The sequence below is a fragment of the Rattus norvegicus genome, chromosome 5 (assembly GCF_036323735.1).
Source record: "Rattus norvegicus strain BN/NHsdMcwi chromosome 5, GRCr8, whole genome shotgun sequence".
NCBI classification, from domain to species: Eukaryota; Metazoa; Chordata; class Mammalia; order Rodentia; family Muridae; genus Rattus; species Rattus norvegicus.
The window spans coordinates 76,468,471-76,490,000 of NC_086023.1; the positions used below are offsets into that span (position 1 = coordinate 76,468,471).

Genomic DNA, 21,530 nt, shown 5'->3' on the forward strand with positions numbered 1-21,530 from the left:
GGGGAGGGGAGGGGGAGGGAGGGAAAGGGAAGGAAGGAAAGGGGAGGCGAAGAGGAAAAAGGGAACTGTATCAATGGGTGACAGGATAAAAGCATAGAGGGCAGATGTCTGCAAGAACAGGACCCAGGGTGCTAAAGTGTGAATGAGGAAAGAGAGAAGATCATGCTCATGTGTTAGCAGGGATTCCCCAAGTAACAGGAGAAAGGCACATGGACCAGGCCACCAGGAGCTGGGGTGAAACCTAACAAGTGAGGGAGGTAAGAAGAGCAGAGAACAGTGTGAAGGCCAGGCCACACTGAGCCAGCAGGCCATCAAAATTCCTTCTCAGTCATCACCACCAGATCACATATCATCTTGCTGGATGATAACAGTATTGCAACATTTCCACAAGTCTTCAAAGAAGCCTTGTAAGTCTATTAAGCTCAAGACCCCTGGAGTCAATGCTTGGTTCCTTAAACCTTGAGCCTGAGCAACCAACAAGATTAGCCCTTTAGTGCCATCTTCATCAAAACCTCTATTTGAGGCGTTTCTACACTACTGCTTCCTACCGAGCCAATTCACATGCATTCATTTTTATTTTCCCCATGACCGTCTCCATCTCTCTCTCCCCTCCACCTGTCTTCCTTTCTTTGATACAGGGTCTTTTCACTAAGCATCCCAGGTTAGCCTCAAACCTTTCAGCCTTTTGCCTCAGCCACCTGAGGATAGCCCTGGGATCCACCCTCAGCACTGCAGGAACCAGGTGTACGCCTGTCATCTCAGAACATGGGAGGGGAAAGCAGGATTCAAAATTTAAGGTTAACCTTGTTTGCATAACAAATTTAGGGCAGGTCTGGGCCATAGGAGAACCTGCCTGTCAAAACCTCAATTGAGAAAATGCCTCCATCAGTTTATCTATAGGTAAGTCAGTACGGCATTTTCTTCATTAACTGTTGATGGGAGAGGATCCAGCTCACTTTGGGTGATATCAGCCCTGGTCAGGTATTCTAGGTATAAAAGCATGTTGAATAAGCAAGAACTCCTCTATGGCCTCTGCTTCAGTTCCTGCCTCCACATTCCTGCCTTGCTTGACTTCATGCTGTGGCTTCTCTCAGAGGTGGGCGGTGAGATAATCCTTCTTAGTTATGTCCTTATCACAGCCACAGAAAGTGACTAAACACTGTCTTCAAAAAAGAGCATGCCCAAACTGAACTCTGACCAAGCATGGCAGTGGACGCTTACAATGCCAGTATCACGGAGAATCGGTGAGATTACCCAGAATTCAAGGACAGCAAGGCCTGTCGCAACAAAGCAAACCCCTGAGCACTGGATTTTCTTATTTGAGCTTTCTAGAACCTTGATGAAGTTAGAAAGGGGGGGACAGACACATGAGCCCACAGAGCGATGCATGTAAGTTTGAATCCTACCTGGAGACATTCAGTACATTTCTGAGCCTCAGTGGTCAGGCTCCCACCCCTACCTACCTGAAGCATCCCTTAGTCCTTCCGCAGTCTTCCACCTTGATTTTGGCAAATGGGTCCACAGGAGGAGCAGTGGGAAAAGGGTATCCTGGGCAGTGAAGACAGATGGTGTCAGAGAAACCCAGTCACAATCCTTACGAAGAGAATCCTGAAGAATGCACTGCCTATTTTTACCATCGCTGCTAGCGATGGTTAGGGATTTGACAGGGGTCTCTGATGAAGTCAGACTGTCCCCTGCATGAGGGCATCCATGCCTTTGGACTTCATCTCAGGTGGGCGCTGGCCATGAGTGTGTTCCTATTTCATTTTCCGGCAAGCAGCCAGGGACTCTGAGTAGAAACCTCATTCTACAGAGCCCCTGGCTTAGGAGTTAGAAAGCCTCAACTTTTCAACAGTGCACACACTCAGGAAGAAAGACAGATGGCAAAGGCCCAGCTTTTAACCTGGTAGTCGGGCGATTCCACACGTATGTGAAATGGATATTACAATTTCACCTCTCGGGACCACCGCTTACCCATTTGCTAAGCCCTTCCGATACACAGTGGCTAGCATTGTCTCTCTGAGATGGCTCAGACCCCAATGCATTTAAGCGATGCTGGAGAGTAAGGTCACAGAGGCCTCCAGGTTCCAAGGGAAGTCATTTCCCCCTGGGGTGTTCACGCCACGTGTGCCTCATGCTGTATCCTCTGCCCAGCGTGAGGTTTGGCACTGGACACTGAGTGAACGATCGATGGTGAAATGCAGGGTTCCACAGAGAGGCCTAGGCAGTGGGAAACATGCCCTTTGATTTGCAGTACTTCTCTTCAGTGAAGTGTTATTTGGTTGTTAGCTTTAGACTTCTCACAAAGGTCTCCAGGACATGCTTTCCTGGCACAACTTTGTCTGATTCTAATGCCCCAGAGTTTGAGCACTGGGTCAAACAACACCTTGAGTAACTGGCTCCAATGCTTTCATTCTAGGTTTACCCTATTTTGTACTGAAACCTACTTTATTTTCACTACCACTGACCACATCCTGTCTTAAACAGGCTTTTATTTTTCTCTTTGTATTTATTGAGCAGCTTTTCAATGTTACACATCAAACTAAGCATCTTCGTTTATGCCCTTACTCTATTTGTCACTGAAGAGACGTAAGTTTTTTCCTCCAGAGTATTCACCCGGGAGTGGAATGGCTACTTCCCTATCTGTCATTAAGACACTGGAGGTGACAGTTTCTTCCAAGTTCTGCATCTTCTTCATTTGATCTGCCTCTGCCTCTGTCTCTGTCACTGTCTCTGTCTCTCTCTGTCTCTGTCTCTGTCTCTCTGTCTCTGCCTCTCTCTCTGCCTCTCTCTGTCTCTGTCTCTCTCTGACTCTGTCTCTCTGCCTCTACCTCTCTCTCTGCCTCTCTCTCTGTCTCTATCTCTCTGTCTCTCTCTGTCTCTGTCTCTCTGTCTCTGTCTCTGTCTCTCTGTCTCTGCCTCTCTCTCTGCATCTCTCTGTCTCTGTCTCTCTGTCTCTGTCTCTCTCTGACTCTGTCTCTCTGTCTCTGCCTCTCTCTCTGCCTCTCTGTCTCTGTCTCTCTCTGACTCTGTCTCTCTGTCTCTGCCTCTCTCTCTGCCTCTCTCTCTGTCTCTGTCTCTCTCTGACTCTGTCTCTCTGTCTCTGCCTCTCTCTCGGCCTCTCTCTCTGTCTCTATCTCTCTGTCTCTCTCTGTCTCTGTCTCTCTGTCTCTGTCTCTCTGTCTCTGCCTCTCTCTCTGCCTCTCTCTCTGTCTCTATCTCTCTGCCTCTCTCTGTCTCTGTCTCTCTCTGACTCTGTCTCTCTGTCTCTGCCTCTCTCTCTGCCTCTCTGTCTCTGTCTCTCTCTGACTCTGTCTCTCTGTCTCTGCCTCTCTCTCTGCCTCTCTCTCTGTCTCTGTCTCTCTCTGACTCTGTCTCTCTGTCTCTGCCTCTCTCTCGGCCTCTCTCTCTGTCTCTATCTCTCTGTCTCTCTCTGTCTCTGTCTCTCTGTCTCTGTCTCTGTCTCTCTGTCTCTGCCTCTCTCTCTGCCTCTCTCTCTGTCTCTATCTCTCTGCCTCTCTCTGTCTCTGTCTCTCTCTGACTCTGTCTCTCTGTCTCTGTCTCTCTCTGACTCTGTCTCTCTGTCTCTGTCTCTCTCTGTCTCTGTCTCTCTGACTCTGTCTCTCTGACTCTGTCTCTCTCTGTCTCTGTCTCTCTGTCTCTGTCTCTGCCTCTCTCTCTGCCTCTCTCTGTCTCTATCTCTCTGCCTCTCTCTGTCTCTGTCTCTCTGTCTCTGTCTCTGTCTGTCTCTGACTCTGTCTCTCTGTCTCTGTCTCTGTCTCTCTCTGTCTCTGTCTCTCTGCCTCTCTCTCTCTCTTTGTGTGTGTGTGTGTGTGTGTGTGTGTGTGTGTGTGTGTGTGTGTGTGTGAGATGAAACTCAGAACCTCACAAAAGCTTGAAAAAACTCTGTCACTGAGCATCCCCCATCAGACTTCCTCTTCCACTTTCAATCACAGAATCCTTAGTAATTCCCAGCATCTCAGGTGAATATCGTCTTATTCTAGATTGCCAGTCCAATAAATACCAGCTGTCATTATCATCCGTGGGCACTAAAATGTTACAAACTTAACTAAGAACTAACAACCATTGAGTAGCAGTGTCTTTTTAAGAAAGATGGGTTTCTGAACGCCAAATAAGAGCAAGTTTTGGAACATAGCTTAGGCACATGTTCTGAACTAGTGTATTGGGTTGGCAAATGCCTTTGCTAACGTTGGTTTTCTGGTATATTGTGTGTTCTAAAACAAAACCAAAGAAGAACGTGTATTCTGTGAGCCGTGCTCGCACATCATTTAAAAACTTTTTCACCCAATGCTATGGATTGAACGGACAGGTTTAGAATATACTTTATCACTGTGCTAGAACACTAGACACTAGTCTTTTGTTTGTTTGTTTGCTTATTGCTTTGTAAGCTTGGCTCCTGGTTTCTAGAAAAGACGCTCTAGAGCAACACCTGCTTCACCTGGAGGTTGCAACCCCTTCGGAGGTTGAACAACCCTTTCCCAGGAGTCACCAAAGACCATCAGAACATACAGATATTTATATCACAATTTATACAGTGGCAAAATTACAGTTATGAAGTAGCGGTGAAAATAATTTTACGATTGGGAGTCACCACAACACAAGGAACCATATTAAAAGGTTGCAGCATTAGGAAGGTTGAGAACCACTGCTCTAGAGTCTTGGAATTACAGTAGTGGATGTGTCTTTTCTCATCATGAGCCCCTTAGAGAACGCCTGAGTTTGTGCTAAGAGATAGGATGTGTATAAATACATTTGCTTTAATGTCCTCCAAGGGGGCTGGAGAGGTGGCTCAATGGTTAAGAGCACTGACTGCTCTTCCAGAGGACCTGAGTTCAATTCCTAGCAACCACATGGTGGCTCACAGCTATCTGTAATGGGATCTGATGCCCTTTTCTGGTTTGTCAGAAGACAGCAACAGTGTACGCATATACATAAAATAAATAAATCTTTAAATGTCCTCCAAGATTGGGACATGCAAATTGCCTCCTGCTGTGGGTTGAGTTGGAATGTCCCCATAGGTTCTTTAGGTTTTTGGGGTTTTTTTTTTTGTCTGTCTGTCTGTCTGTCTGTCTGTTTTGAAACACTTGGTCCCTGTTGGTGATACTATTTAAGGAGGCTATGGAACCTTTCAGGAAGCGAGGCTTGGCTGGCAGAAGGAGGTTACCAGGAGCAGGCCTCTGAAGAATCACATTTGGGTCCACTGTGCTATGAGCAGCCTCTGCCACTCACTTCTGATGCCATGAGCTGAACTGTCTGACCCTGTCTATTCTATCACGATAGGTTGAAACCATGAAGCTAATGAATCTTCCCACCCTTAAGCTGTTTCTAGTAGATCACAGAAAAGTAAATGACACATCTCTGCCTGCTTGTTTTCTCCAATTGGGAAAACATAAATGTCTTTACCCATGTTTCGTGGGGGTGGAGGGGGCGGTTATCTAGATTTTCATTTTGTAACCCAGGAGAAACATGGCAGACTGCCCCTCTAACGACGCCAAGCTCGAGCAGATTACTATTCTGAACAACACTGGCTTACAGTCCCCTGGGTGCTGTATGATTGACTGCCCCAGTTTCTCCACATCCAAACTCCACACGATCTCATTATTATTTTAATTTGGATTTCCCTAAGCACTGACAGACACAAATGTCCCTTCATATTTGTATTAAGCACTTGGCTTCCCTCATTTGTGGGGTCGATTTCTGTAAATGTTCAAACGTTGTCATGGAAGGTTATGTCTATTTTACACATTCCCTGATTGTTGGCTTCAGATGTTGCTATTTTCCCTCCCGCCCTCCCACCAACCTTGTTATTTTATTTTTGCTATGGGTTTTTTTTTAGACCCAAATATTTAACTTGGATGAGGTTAAGCTAAGAATTTCTCCGCTTTTGGTTTGTGCTTCTCAGAGTCTAAAGGAATAATTTTCTACCCCCGTCAGCATGAGCTGTTTCTCTCATTTTATTTTAACTTATTAATGTTGTTGTACTATATTGATAACACACCGAGAGCTTTGACCCACTGGGAATTTACTCATTATCTTATGTGAGGTGAGAAATCAATTGTATTTTTCTACTTATAACGATTTGTTTGGGTTTCTTTTTGCTTTGTTTTGTAAGACAAGAGTCTCACTGTGTGTCCCTGGCTGACCTGAAACTCCCCATGCAGATCCAGCTGGCCTGGAACTCACAGAGATCCCCTTGTTTCTGCCTGCAGAATGCTGGGCTCAGAGGTATGAGGCACCATGCCCACCTCTCCTTACATTGAATCAATTTTGTCTCAACATAATTTATGAGACAACTCATGCTTTCTCTGGTAATTTATGATACCTTTGTCCCAGTTCCTCGATTTTTTTCATGAACCTAGGTCTATTTCTAGATTTTCTGAGTTTGTTTGTTTATTTGTTTGCAAGTTAGGACCATGTTATTTTAATTACTTAGCTTTCAAGTGTGCCTCAGTTACTTAGCAAGGCAAAACCATCTCACCGATTCTCGGGACTTGATTCTTCCGTGCAATGTATAGAAATCATGTGTGATGTTCCCTTACAGAACTGGACTGCAGGATTGTGTGGAACTGTCTTAAGTTTAAGATGAACTGTGAATGGATGGAGGGTTGATAGATTTATAAAGTCAGATTATTCTTTTCAAGATCATGATTCGTCTGTTTATTCCCACCCTTTATATCCCTTAATAGTTCATTTTTTTCTCTATATAGATAAAATCAGACTCTGTAGATCTCTGTCGCTACCTTGAGGTGTATCTTGGTTTCCTTCACATTCTTTGGCTCACTGTTGCTGCTGAGGAAGAGCCTGGGTTCCCAAGCTACTTTATCTTCTAAGAGCTTTCCTAAAAAGTCCAACTAAGTAACAAAAACAACAATGACCATATAATGTATCATCCTCTGAGCGTGAGATGGTCACAATAGACAAATATTGAGACAGAAGGCTTCATGGTTGCCAAGAGCTGAGCCAAGGGGAAACACAAAACACCTGCCTGCCTGGTGTTGGCACTAGGGAAATATGGCTTCTTTTCAGGGTGAGCAGAGTGTTGTAAATGTGACTCTGGCAATGGCTGCACAAAGCCTGCGAGCATACTTCAGAACCACATCATGTCATGCTGGAAATAGGCACATGAACACATGCATGCCCCTGTAACCTCCCAGGATCAGAGGACAGCTTCTGGGCATGAGCTTGGGGGCTCAAACTCAGGTTTCAAGCTTGGTGGCCAGTGCTGTTAGCTGCTGTGTCATCCTTAATAACAATATTTTTTTTTTGGTTCTTTTTTTTCGGAGCTGGGGACCGAACCCAGGGCCTTGCGCTTCCTAGGTAAGCGCTCTACCACTGAGCTAAATCCCCAGCCCCACAATATTTTGACATACAACATTTTTGTTTTGTTTTGTTTTTTGTCCATAATTTCTTTTATTTTTTATTGAATATTTTAAGTATTTACATTTCAAATGTTATCCCCTTTCCCTGTTTCCCCCTCTCCTCCCCACTTCCCCTGTTTCTATAAGGATGCTCCCCCTCCCACCCACCCACTCCCACCTCACTGCCTTGGCATTCCCCTACTCTGGGGAATTTAGCCTTCACAGAACCAAGGGCTTCTTCTCTATTGATGCCAGACAATGCCATCCTCTGCTACATATGCAGCTGGAGCCATGGGTTTGTCCATGTGTACTCATTGGTTGGTGGTTTAGTCCCTGGGAGCTCTGGTGGGGTCTGGTTGTTTGATATTATTGTTTTTCCCACGAGGTTGCAAACCCCTTCAGCTCCTTCAGTTTTTTTCTAACTCCTCCATTGGAGTCCCTTTGCTCAGTCCAATGGTTATCTGCAACCATCCTCGTCTGTATCAGTAGGGCTCTGGCAGAGCCTTTCAGGAGACACCCATATCAGGCTCCTGTCAACAAGCACTTCTTGGCATCAGCAATAGTGACTGGGTTTGGTGGGCCATGCAACATTTTGATAGCTAAACAGAAGGCCATCATAATTTCCCTTATGATTTCCTCTTTACCTCTTTGGTCAATATTGTCCCTATGATCCTTTTCTTTTCTTTTTATTTTCTAGGGCTCGGGAATTAAAGGGAGAGCTGTGAATATGGCAGGTGGCACTCTGCCACTGAGCAACACTCCCAAACACCCCTCCTCAGGCTTCCGCTGACTCCAAATTTCATCTCGCTATAATCAAAGACGTCTATGCATACTAAAGAGAGTCTTTGTAATCCACTGGCTTCCTATGACTACTTCATGACAAATCTTAGAGGTTCATCCTGGGTGTTCAAAAAAAAGTATGGTTCTGTATTTGTTTATCTACTCACTTAGATAATATTATATAAGTCAAACAATATAGATCTTTTTTAATTTAATGTATTTATTTTAGGTATATGAGTACACTGTCGCTATCAGACACACCAGAAGAGGCTGTCAGATCCCATTACAGATGGTTGTGAGCCACCATGTGGTTGCTGGGAATTGAACTCAGGACCTCTGGAAGAGCAGTCAGTGCTGTTAACCTCTGAGCCATCTCTCTAGCCCAATCTTTTATTTTTAAAATCTGGTTTTTTTTCTAATGCTAAGGGTAGTGTGCTGAACTGGATACATTTTCTTTTGACATTTATTTATCTACCTATTGAATGTATTCCCTGCTATCTATTATTAATACACATATACTCTAGAGTTAATGTAATTACAGATTACTGCTTCCTGTACTTGGAAACACCATGCATGTGTTTACTATAGATGTATGCATACATAAACACACCACACACATGTGTATCGATAGTTATTTTTGCAGTACTGAGTAATGAACCCAGACCTCATTCATGCTGAGTAAGCACTCTACCACTGAGCCACATCCTCAGCCCTGGAAACTTACATACTGGGTTCCTGATTTATTGTTTCTTTTATCACTGTTTGACATTATTTGTCCTTCACAGTCCAACTTCAATTATATTGTGTCAGGTTTTGTTACTATCTCAAGTCCCTTAAAACTTATCTTCACCTAAAACATCACTTTTTTTTTACTTCTTCCAATATGTTTGTATATTCAATATATATTTATATGCATGATCAAACTTCAGCCATAATATCTCTTTCTCATCATGTCTCTGCCACACTAACAAAGTTATGGTGTCACATCAAATGAATTGGGATTGTTTCCTCTTTTTCTGCCCCCTGAAATATGTTCAGAGCACTGGCAAAATGGTGCCACCACCAGTAAAGGTATCTTTTGCATAGCCTGAGTTTGATCCTCATGGCCTATGTAAATTTAGGTGGAAGGAGAAAATAAAACTATAGATTGTCCCCTCACCTCCACACCTGCACCATGACACTCATATTTGTACAGCCCCATCCCCACATCAAGTACACACATGCACACACACACACACACACACACACACACACACACAAATGATCAATTTTTAAAATTAACCTTTTTTTAAATGTAAGGGATGTAAGGATGCTCTTTCCAAATGCATGTCTGTAAACCAAATGTATGCATTGCTTATAGAGGCCAGAAGAGGCCATTGGGTCACCTAGGTCTGGAGTTACAGTTGTGAGCCACCATGTAGGTGCTGGGAATTGAACCCAGGTCCTCTGGAAAAGCAGTCAGTGCTCTTAATTGCTGAACCATCTCTCCAGCTCTACAGATTTTTAAAGTTTAAAAATGTATATATATTTAGAGTATGCACTATCTCTCACTTGAATATTTGGTAGAATTGAGCTTTCTTATTTGGAAGATTTGTTTTTAGTTGACTCTATTCTTTTTCTTCCATTTTTTCTTTCTTATGTGGTGTGTGGTGTGAATGTGAATACATGTTCACACGTCTACAGGCACACACATATGTGCACAACTGTGTACCTGAAGGCCAGAAGCTGACATCAGGTGTCTCCTTAGATTGTCCACTTTCTATGGTGACTTTCTATGGGTCTCTCACTGGACTCAGTCTGGTGAGCCAGCTCACTCTGGGGGTCCATGTCGTCACCTTCTCTGGGCTGGGCAAGCACTTTACCTTCTGAGTCCCTGCACCACCACCACCCACCCCTCCAGTCTAGCCCATTCATCTCAGTTTCTTTTATCCAGGTTTTCTAATTCGTCAGTCAGATTCCCCCACCCCACTTTGGACAAGGTCTCACTATGAATCCCAGTCTGATTTCAAGTTTGCAATCTTCCTGCCTCGGCCTCCCAAGTACTAGAGAAACCAGCTGGTAGTAACTGGTTTTCTCAGCTTCCACTATTATTGAACTCTGACCTACCATAAACCTTGCCATGTTAAAGAATACAAACCAGTCCTTTTATACCTCCACAAGGTGCACTACTACTACTGTCTAGTCCTACGAAATTTTCATGGTTCCAGAAAGAGGCCTAGTGCCAGCCAGCAGTCACTCCCTTGTCCCATCTGTGTGGCCCCTGGCATCCTTTAATTTATGTTCTGCTCCTATGGATTGCCTATTCTGTTCATTGCCTGTCAACAGAAGCCTGTGGCCTGGTTTCTGGTTTCTTTTATTTAGCATAATGTTTCCAAGGTTCATCTACCCTGAAACACTCATTGGAACTTCATTCCTCTTTTTCACACACACACACACACACACACACACACACACACACACACACACACACACACAGACACAGCAGCTGTCTTCAGACACACCAGGAGAGGGCATCAGATCTCATTACAGATGGTTGTGAGCCACCATGTGGTTGCTGGGATTTGAACTCGGGACCTCTGGAAGAGCAGTCAGTGCTCTTAACCGCTGAGCCATCTCCAGCCCTCATTCCTCTTTGTAATAGCATACCGTCCCCACTGTACTGGTAGACCATATTTGTTTATCTGTTCATCAGTTGGTAGGCATTTTGGTTGCTCCTACTTTGGGACTATCACGCACCTGTGCAGAAGGTCTTATGTGGATACATTGTCAGTTCTCCTAGAATACAACTGCTACATTATATGGCAACTGTGCATTTTACTTTTGGAGGAGCTGCCAAGTCATTTTACAAAGAGCTGTAGTATTTTACATCCTCATTAACAATGCACAACAGGTCCAACTTCTCCACTTGCTATTTTAAAAAAAAAAATTAAAATCCTCTTCTCGTAGTATTTTCAAGTACTTCTTCACCTTCCCTGCATCCTGACTCCCTGTGTATACTGACCTGTTTCCCTCAATGATGAGCTATATGGGTTGAACTACTCAGATATGGCTCCCTGGCCTCTTTTAATAAGTAACATTCATTTCCTCATCTACATCCGTTTGTTTACTTGGTTTATTTCCTCTCCCCCATTTCCTATCTTGATACTGCTTTTTCTCCAAAACGAAAATCTAAACGAAGACCTGGGGAAAGTGCTTGTCACACAAGCATGGGGATCTGAGTTCCATCCCTAGCAACCATGTTGTTAAGCCGGTGTGGGACACTGGGAAGATGCGGACAGGTAGATCTCTGTAGCTAGCTGGCCAGTCAGCTAGCCTAACTGGTGAGTCCCACACCCCTGTAAGAGAAACCCGGTCTTAAAAAAAACAAGGTGGTGCTGAGAAGATGGCTCAGCAAGTAAAAGCAATCGGTGTACAATCAAGAGGATCTGAGTTCAAATCCCTGGCACCCATGTAAAAAGCCAAGTACTGCTGAGCATGCTTGGAACTCAGCAATGGGCTGGGGGTGGGGCCCAGGAGGATCGCTGGAGTTTGCTGGTACCAGACTATTAGTTAGAGACCATTCCTCAACGGAACAAGGCAGAGAGTGAGAAAACATAATGGCTACTCTCTTCTTCTGGCCTCTCCCATATATTAAATCACTCCCAGCCCCATCAAAGCAAAATAAAAATACAAGGTGGGTGACTCCTGAGGAACAGCACCCAAGGTTGACCTCTGGTCATGGTATGTGTGTGCATATACATACTTACTTACATATATACATACTTACACATCTGTACATGCATAGATATACAAAACCCAAAGGAAAAATATTACATTAGAGGGTTTTTTATTGTAAAAAAATTTTCTCCCTTCTCATATGGATCCAACCTTTCTAGTAATTTTGTTTTGGAAATGAACGACAGACACTTTTTCCTTCTAATTTCTATTTTATCATTTCTGCCTGTCAGCTATTCCTATGAGAAGTTGGTTCACTCTTTTAATTTTATTTACGTATGTATTGTTTATGTCTGCAGTATTGGAGGCCAACCCATGGCCATGCTCATGCTAAGCAGCCCATTGTCCCTGAGCTCTACCTCTGTCCGCTCTTGGTTGTTTGAGGCTCTGTGGCTTCCATTCTCATCTAATTTGTGGACTGTGTGTCCTTTTTCTGCAATCCCTTGAGCCCATTTTGCCATACTCTACTGAGTGGTTAATGGCTTTTTGCTTTGCTATTTATTGCTTCTAATTAACTGGTTGGATCAGATTCTTCAGGTATTCATTTAGCCCTCCATTCGGTGAAGTTTAAACCACAGATTGGCTGGTTATACCATTCAGCTTCACCCCTGAGAACTACGGCATCGGCCTCTTTCTGCAACCACCTAAACGGTTGCTTTTATGTACCAGGGTCATATAATGGAGAGACGGTGTTGAGGAAGGGAAGTGGCAGACTGTGAAGTGCCTACATGGGCGCTTTCACAGTAGCGCTCTGCCCCTTCAGGACCTGCAGCTTTTAACCGCCTTGTGCATCGCTCTGAAACCTGGCACCTCAAGTGCCTTCATAAAACCCCTCACTCCTACCTGTTCAAGTCCAGTTCCTAGCACTTGTCAACATGGACCTTACACCTAGGCAGGCTGGACACCTTGTGCCACCTACCCTTCAGAGTCAATCCACTGATCTAACAGTTCCCTGCTACTTTCTAGCTATGTGAGTTTAGCTAAGATATGATTTATTTATTTATTATAAGTGAGTACACTGTTGCTGTCTTCAGACACACCAGAAGAGGGCATCACATCCCATTACAGATGGTTGTGAGCCACCATGTAGTTGCTGGGATTTGAACTCAGGACCTCTGGAAGAGCAGTTATTGCTCTTAACCACTGAGTCATCTCTCCAGCCCCTTAGCTACGATATGAGAAGAAAAAAAAAAGGTGAGTAAATCCCCTTAACTCTTAAAGGATGGGAGGAAACAGGAGTATCTAACTCACAGGATCACTGTGCAGATGAAAATCAATGTAGATAAAGTACTGTGAGAAACTGTCTGGCACACAGTGGGGACTTAGGAAAGGACAGTGAAGGCTAGGGAGACAACCCCATCAGTGAAGTGCTTGACATACAAGGATGAGCACTTGAGCTTTTTCCTAGAAGTCATATGAAAAATCTGGGCTTGTTGGTGATACATGTTTGTAATTCCAGTGCAAGAGGAGACAGAGACACGCAGATTCCCTGAGCTCTCTAGGATGGATGAACTCCAGGCCAGTGAGAGAAAGAGAAAAAAATAAGGTGGGTAGTGCCTGAGGAACATCATCCAAGATTGTTTTATGGCCTCCACACACATGAATAAGAACACACACAAACACACATGTACATGCGTACTTGCATGTAGAAATAAATAAATAGAACTTTGAACATAGCTCCAATAAATATTCATGGAAGACTATGTTTACAGAGGACCCAGAGGAAAAGTCAGACATGTATAGGTGGCATTAAATAAGTTCCAGACTCATGGTGCCTGACTGACATGGGAAGGACACGGGCTGATGAAAAATGTCCCACGCATGCTTGTGTCCTCTCTACCTCCTACCCTGCTCTTTGCCACAACAGAAAAAAAAAAAAAAACTGGTCTTAAACTCAGTGGTGAGCTTCTTGTTGATTCGAATGTATTGCAAATGAACAGATCATTGTGTTTTAAAGATAAGCAACATTTAAACGGGTGTTTTCCTTATCAGTCCAAGGGAAAGCAGCTACTATACCATCCTCAGACTCATGATCCTCTATCCTGGCCAGCTGACAGCAGAACAGATGAATAGAAGGCTTCACTTACGGTTTGAAACTAAGGCTCCATTTCTTGTTGCTTTTCTTCCTCTAAGAATACCCAGAGTAGAGTAGTTACCCATAATCCAATGTTTTCTACCCTCCTGTTGTTTGCAATGTATATGTTCTAGACTGGAAACCTCCTTCCCAGAGTGACTGTAAAGTGTTCCTTGGTAGCTACTGTCCATCTGATGTGGGTCTTCACAAAACCTGCTTATACGATCAGCAGTTCATTCTTTCCACATATGTAAACAGATACAGAAAGTCTGGCTTGTTCTTCATTAGTTAAGTGAGAATATATGCACTCACAAGCTACCTTTAAGTCATTTGGAACTATAAACTGCGTGTGTAAGGAAGAAATATGAACTACATGCTTTCAGAAAAACATGCTTAGGAGTATTTATTCTTTCGCAGAGTGATAGATTCTGTTTAGCTTCTTGTTTCCCCCACTGTTTGCCCCTTCTTCCTGGGCTCAGAGGTGCCTGGCCTCCCTTGCAGCTAGGTCATTACTTAATTATGCTTATAACAAGCCAAAGACTACGAGAAGAGATGAGCTATGCAAGCAGCCAAAAGGATACTTATCCTAACCTTCTCTTTTTTTGTTCCCACAATTGTGTGTGTGTGTGTGTGTGTGTGTGTGTGTCTGTGTGTCTGTGTGTCTGTGTGATGTGGGTGGGCATATGCCATGCATGTGCATGTGCAGATCAGTGGACAACCTCAGATGTCAGGTCCCTCCTCCCACCCAGAGATAGGCTCTCTTGTTTGCTGCTGCGTCTCAGCTGGCCCACATTCTCCCATTGTCTGTATTTCCCACCGCTCCACAGGAGCACTGAGATTGCAGACACAGGAGCTACTGCACCTAGCTTTACAGACTCTGATGCTCTGAACTCAGGTGTCTCCTCAGATTTGTGTGGCGAGACCTTTACCCACTGAGCCATTTCTCCAGCACCCTACCCTCAATCTTGAACAAAGGCATACAAGCCACCAATCTTCTACTACATAGATGAGGACAAGGTCTTAAGGGATAGTAGAGCAACAAGATGGAAGGCACATAGGTCCCTGAGTGACAACTTGGAGTAGAGTTGGCTCACCAGGCCTTGAACAACCAGAATCTAGGTCACTAAGTGTGTGTGTGTGTGTGTGTGTGTGTGTGTGTGTGTGTGTATAAGGGAGGAGGTGGTTCATCAGTCTCTATTTAATGACTATAGTTCCCCAATTCATTCTCTCTACCTTCCTTAATATAATAATTACATTTTGAAGTGGCTATGTCTTTTTTTCTTTTTTTCGGAGCTGGGGACTGAACCCAGGGCCTTGAGCTTGCTAGGCAAGCGCTCTACCGCTGAGCTAAATCCCCAACCCTGGCTATGTCTTTTTTAGCTACAAGATTACCCTTCCCTGACTCCTTTACAGCTAGCTATGTGTGATCACATGGCTAAGAAACTAAAATCCTTCAATGGAACTTCTATCTGAGTAGCGTCCTTAATAAGTAGGCAGTCAGCATTTTCTCCCCACTTTGTCTTTCTCACCATCTGGAATGTGAAAGTACTGAGTAGGGTTCAAGCATCTACTTGGGGTCGCTAAGTTACAAGCTAAGAATTTCGCAGGAGCAGAAGCTCCAGCCCCAGTGTCCCTAAGACTGGAGACTTTATATGCCAGCTCCAGATGGTGGGTTTCTAGATCTCTTTACAGGAGAGAGAAAATCGTATCTTATCGAAGATATTAACATTTGTACGCTGCACACAGCTGAACCTCATCCTCATTAAGAGATCCAGCAACAGATAACCTCATTTTAACCCCCAGCTTGATTCTTGGCTCCTCTTTGCCAAGCTTTCCAGAAGCTGCGGAAGTAAGAGACCAGTTTCCATTCCTTTTACCAGAATGGTTTTGCCTTTTGTACTCTTTGAAACAGCTCCTCGGGGAAGCTGGCGAAGAAACCCCAGTCTCTGGGCCCAGATGGTCCCAACAATGATGGCTCACACTAGGAGACTACAAGTGTAGTTGGTGGCAGCAGATGTGGTTGGACTGGGGACGGAGCTGTGATCCATCTCTGGCGCCTGGGCAATGAGACCAACAGAAAGATGGAGCGACAGTACCTGCAAATTTAGGTCAATCCTGACCAACCAGGAGGTAACTGGGCAACGGGTCTCTTTAAGTTAGGTTTTCTGATTCCCGCCTGCTGCCCTGGGCTCCGGAATCCCAGTCCAGATGGCGCCTCCTCCATGGCAAGAGGATGGAGGAGGCCAGACGCTGAGAACTAGGGGAGCATAAGCTTAGCACCTCCTATCCACAGCCTCGCAGGACTAGAGTCTGAGTCTCTCGGCCCTAGTCTCCCCACGTGTAAAGAGGGGAGCAGGCGCTGACAGCTCCTCCAGACTTCCCTCCTACTGGCTGGTCAGAGCGCCCGGCTCCCTACTCTAGTCTCAGCTGTGCACATCTGCCTCCACCGACACCTTTGCGGACGCGTCCTGCACCCCTCAATCTCCCACCCCGCAGGTCGCCCCTCACCCTATGGTGGCCTCACCCTCCTCTGACAGGTAGCGCAGGTCATAGAACTCGCCGGCGAAGGTGCCGTAGGAGGAGTCGTGGCGCGGCACTGCCTCGTCGGCGCCCGCGTCCCCTCGCGCGCGTCCCCGGGGTCCCCGGCCCCCCGGGCCCGCGCCGTCGTCCGCCGGACTGGCTTCGCAGGCAGCGATCCCCGCCAGCAGCAGCCTCAAGAGCAGTGGTACCCAGGCCGAGCGCCGCAGGGATTGCCCCGCCATCGCTGCGCACGGATCCCACAGCCAGGCCGCTCCGGCCGCAGCGGGGACCCGGCGGGCGCGGGCCGGGACCGAGCCGCCGCCAGCACGCGCCGCGCAGCCGCGGAGCGCCCGCACCCGCCGCCTCCCTGCCTCGCTCTGCGCATCCTCGCTCCAGCCCCGCAGCCTGCCCCCGTCCGCTCAGCCTCACCCCCTCCTCGCCTGACGATCCTTCCTCGCGTCCTTCTTCCCGTTCTCCCCATCGCCCAGTCGCCTCCAGATCTGACCCTCCTGGTTCCTGGGTGCCTAGTGTGGCCCATCAGCACCACCTGGGAGCTTGCTTGTATCTCTTCAGGTCCCACTCTGGACACACAAAGCGGACTTTGCTCTCTTACTCAAACCCCTAGCATCCAGTTTCACACCTTTTTTAGAATGACTATCTCCAACATCTTGCTCCTGCAACTTTTCGTCCAGAGAAAAACTTACTAGACTCATAAATTTCTCTGGACCATCATGGAAGGAAGAGGAAATCACAAAATCCCACTATCTAGGTAGCCAAGCAGAGATAAGAGACAGTGAGAAAAGTGTAACTTACGCCTTTGGCAAAAGTCACAAGTGCTGGAGCAATTACCCGAGCCTTTCAAACTAGGCAACTGACTTACCCATATTCCCCAGAAGCAAAGTGCGCGGACATTAAGCGAACCAACCATGTCTGGTAAGCATGCCGAGTCTCCATGTTTTCACATCAGTTTGTACCAGTTAACACTTTGCATTATTTACCTGGCCATTCATTTGCTCAATTAACATACACAGATCCCAGGTTTATCTTCAAATGACCCTTGTCGGGGTGGTGACAACTAGTCTTCTGAGAGAAATAGCGACACTATCTCTTCACGATGCTACTTCAGCACCTTGTATGTAAACCCTTCTTCTGGTTCTTTAAAAAATAATAATAATAATTGCATAAGGTAAGGAAATTGCTACTGAGGCAGAAAAACATTACAAATGCAGACCTGGAAGTCAGACTGCTTGGGTTATCAGTAACGACCAGTGATCGATTATTCCTGGGATGTAGTGCATATTAAATAAGACCATGCAGGGGAAGGTTTGTAGGGTTCAATGTCACTGATGTCACAACATTGCACAGAACTATGAAATGCTGAGAACCCAGTCATTTCAACTGGTTTTTACCCCAGTGGCTGAGAGACACATGAGCTGCTGTTGGAAGGAGGGATGCCTTGGGAAATCCAAAGGCCAGCTCTTCATTATTGGACATAGCTGACAAGTCAGCTTGTCCAATCAGAATTTAATTATGTTAATCCTGCCAGGGTCTCTCACTGAACCTGAAGCTCACCTCAGCTATGCACTCTGGCCAATGAGCTTAGGATCCTCCTGTCTTCCCAGCACTGGTATTATAGACACATGCTGCCGCATGCGGCTTTTATGTGGGCATTGGGGATTTGAACTCAGCTCCTTATGCTTGCACAGCCTATGAACTGAGCAATCTCCTGAGCCTGGAGCTTGCTGGAACTGCCTGTCTAGTGAGTCCATCCCTAGGACTCACCTTCCTCTGCTCTCTACCCCAACACTAGGGTAATAGAGAAATACTATTATGCCAGATTTTTACATAGGTGCCCAGGGTCCAAACTTCGTGTTCATGCAGCAAACACATCACCCACTAACCAACCTTCCAGACCCAGTTAGTTATTTTCAAATGGAGAAGCATTTAATTTCATTTTCATTTTTAAAAGACAGACAACCTTTATTTCTCTTCTCATCAAAATAATTTCTCAAAAGGCCCTTTTTTTTCTGTTATAAAACATCCCCAAATTAGTGCTACCATTCAGTATCCAACCGGGAACAGATGTGCCCTGCCTCTGACCGCCTGGTGCGTGTCATTTTTCACGTCGAATTTCATAAGATATAAAAGCTGCGATCTTGGAAGTCCCTCAGAAAGTTAAACACAGACTTGCCATATGATATGGCAATTCCAAGAGAACCCAAAACATATGTTCACACCAAAAAAAAAAAGTTGTGCATGAATGTTCATAAAATTATCGTTCATAATGGCCCCAAAGTGGGAGCAACCCAGATATCTGCAAACAAAACATGGTAATCCTCGCCTTCTCCACTATTCAGTCACAAAGACAGAATGAAGTTCTGATACATGCTATAACATAGATGAACCTTGAAAACATGGTTACATGAGAGAAGCTGATCACAGAAGCCCATAAACTATATGATTCCAGATATACGAAGTGTCTAGAACAAGCAAATTCATAATCAGAAACCTACAGGCCGGGGTAGGGTGTGGTTAGTGGTCACTAGGGGAAGGGCAGAGTCGAAAGTCAGATGTGTTTGCCCAGCATCATGGACAGGCTGAAAGACACTGAGGTGCACACTTTAAACTCATTAAAACGGTGGGCTTTATTCAAAGACTTTAAAGGTCTGTGATCTTTGAAATGGTAAGCAATAACGACAGCATAAGAACCTCCCTGTGCTCTTCAGGGTAAAATGCCAGATGAATCCTGGTGGGAGTTTCTAAATGCCAAATGCCTCCCTTCTCACACCTAAAAATTTGTGCTGTCCCCAACCTGTCAGCTCTATGGGTTGAGGGGTACCAGACTTCTGCAGTGACACACCATGAGTTCCCAACCTGGAGTCTCAGGCCACGGTTTGGAGTCCCAGCTCTGTATTGATTATGTTAGCACACTCTCCCCTCTCCTCTTGGATCCACAGTGGGTGTTGTGTTACCTTCCAGTGCTGTTGTTTGGGTCTAAAGTAGACAAAGAAGGTAATAATTGCACAATTCCTTATAGTCATTGTGAGTTCACCCAGGGCAGCATCACCGTAGGTCTCAATGCCAAGCACCACCGTACATTTAAGGAGGCAAAAGAAAATGGCCACAGCAGCAACACACTGCTGTGGACTTTACTGGTTGGGGTGAACTGCCAGTGGTACCGGGTTACATACATACATACATATATATATATATATATATATGTATATATATGTATATGTGGTCATATACAATAGAATATACCACATGTGTGTGCTCAGGCTTGCAGTGATGCCCACATGTTGGAGACTCTTGTGAACCCAAGGGAGAGGTGGGAGGACAATGAAGGAGCTTGTAAGCCTCCTGAAAGCAGCAGCCAAAACATCCATGTACCCCGTACCCCTCCTTAGAAACAGAGCAAATCATACACATGGGATATACTTGTGTCCTGAATGCTCTGGAAACCTTCTGCTGTGTTCTGGAGGTTTCCATTCGAGAGCAGGGGTGGGGAGCTGTGAGGGGAGTGCATACCACAGAGAGCAGCTCAGAAGAGGAAGCAGCTGCTGGGTTGGCAGGAGGTGACAACTCCTGTTCTATAGGAACATGGTTTATGTCACATGCACATAACAGAGAACAGCCAAAGGGCTCCGTGAGTGGAAAGTACCCACCCAACACCAGACAGCTCCACGGAAACAGCAGGACAACAATAAAGGGCTGTTGGTGAGAAGAGGGCCATGGCCTATATAAGGTCCCAGCAAGCCCGGCATGTGTTGATAGCTCCTCGTGACTTTTTTTTTTTTTTTTTGTACCATACAAAGGTACAGGAGGGGCGGATATGTGTACTGACGACCAGGATTCGTCAGGAAAGGGCTGAAGACCCTCCAGGATACTCTGTGTGCTAAGGCGGCAGGGAAATGTGCCATTCATCCTATAAAGATCTCCCTCAAAAAAATATTAAATTGTAAAGAGTCAGTACTTAAAGGGTTACTCCTTGGTTATCCAGATACCTGTTTACATACCTCAACGCTAGTCAGTGAGGCGATTTTTATAGTCATTAGTATCAAATTATTGGCACCATTCATTTGTAGGGGTAGGGGGAAAAGCAAAGTATAATACAACATAAAAATACAGTTCTGATACAAAGGTACGAGATCAGTTCCATGAAACAGGCAGTCATAAGAAGTGGATGGGGACAGTTTACATACAAGAGAATGCAGCTTGTAACTCATCCCACGGAAAAGTGTTCAGCCTTGCGAGCAGTTCATCAAATAAGACAGCTTCTCAAGAACAAGTCTACACATCTATTAAACTAGCAAAAAATAAATTAGAATAGCAAAACCCAGTACTGGCAGAGCTATTGGTAAATAGAAATGCTTATACATTGCTGGTGGCATTATAAATTGTGGAGGGGATTCAAGCATTCAGAGGAGGGGAAGTTTAAATGAGGTGACCTTTAAGGTCCTTCCAATCCAAAGATTGGATCTTTCTAGAAAGCAATCTGGCAATATAAAACAAGAGCTATAAAATACTTCATGCTCTCTGACCTTGTAATCCCTCTTTGGAGCTATTCCAGAGGGGAATAATCCAAGAGAAGGATTTTATATATATATTTATTTATTTATATTTTTTACAAAGACATTCATAGCAGCACTATTTATAAGTGTGAAAATTTGCATATAACTCAAATATCTATTAATGGGGAGAAGTGAGGTTAACTGCGCCATGTGAATATAAAGATATTAAGTTAGTGAAGGTATCTGTCTAATAAGATGTGTTAGGTAAAGAAATATAACAAAAGGGTGTCAGCGCTGAGCACAGCTATGTAAAAACAGCGTAGCTGTGAGAAGCAGGAAGAACTTTAGAGCTGTCTGTGGGTAGCTGTCCTTAATTCCTGCAAAGTTATTCAAGTGCATAATAAAAATTTAAAAACACATTTCTTGAAACCATATAAAAAGGGAGTTAAGTTTCTTCTGGGCCAGGTCCTATCAACGTTGGTTAGAGTGGATGGAATTTAGAAATAATCTGTCTTTACGGAAAAGCCAAATGAAGCTTCCGGATATTAAATC

The 21,530-nt window shown here is 44.9% G+C and overlaps 2 protein-coding genes across 7 annotated transcripts in view; both read right to left on the bottom strand.

Moving 5' to 3' along the window:
* The window catches only part of Frrs1l (ferric-chelate reductase 1-like), a 34,219-nt gene extending 17,370 nt beyond the window's left edge, over positions 1-16,849 (bottom strand). The window contains exons 1-2 of one of the 2 annotated variants that reach the window (XM_039111411.2): positions 16,472-16,849; positions 1,464-1,548 (exon numbers count right to left, since the gene is read on the bottom strand). In XM_039111411.2, the coding sequence (XP_038967339.1) occupies positions 1,464-1,548; positions 16,472-16,709 (323 nt within the window). In that variant the 5' untranslated portion in view covers positions 16,710-16,849. 2 annotated transcript variants of the gene reach the window in all.
* A 1,566-nt stretch (positions 16,850-18,415) lies between these two features.
* Epb41l4b (erythrocyte membrane protein band 4.1 like 4B) overlaps positions 18,416-21,530 on the bottom strand; it is a 160,867-nt gene continuing 157,752 nt past the window's right edge. For 4 of the 5 annotated variants that reach the window (XM_039110572.2, XM_039110571.2, XM_039110573.2 and 1 more), the window contains one exon: positions 18,416-21,530. This exon is cut by the window's right edge and continues 736 nt beyond it. The gene's annotated coding sequence lies outside the window, so the exon portion shown is untranslated. 5 annotated transcript variants of the gene reach the window in all.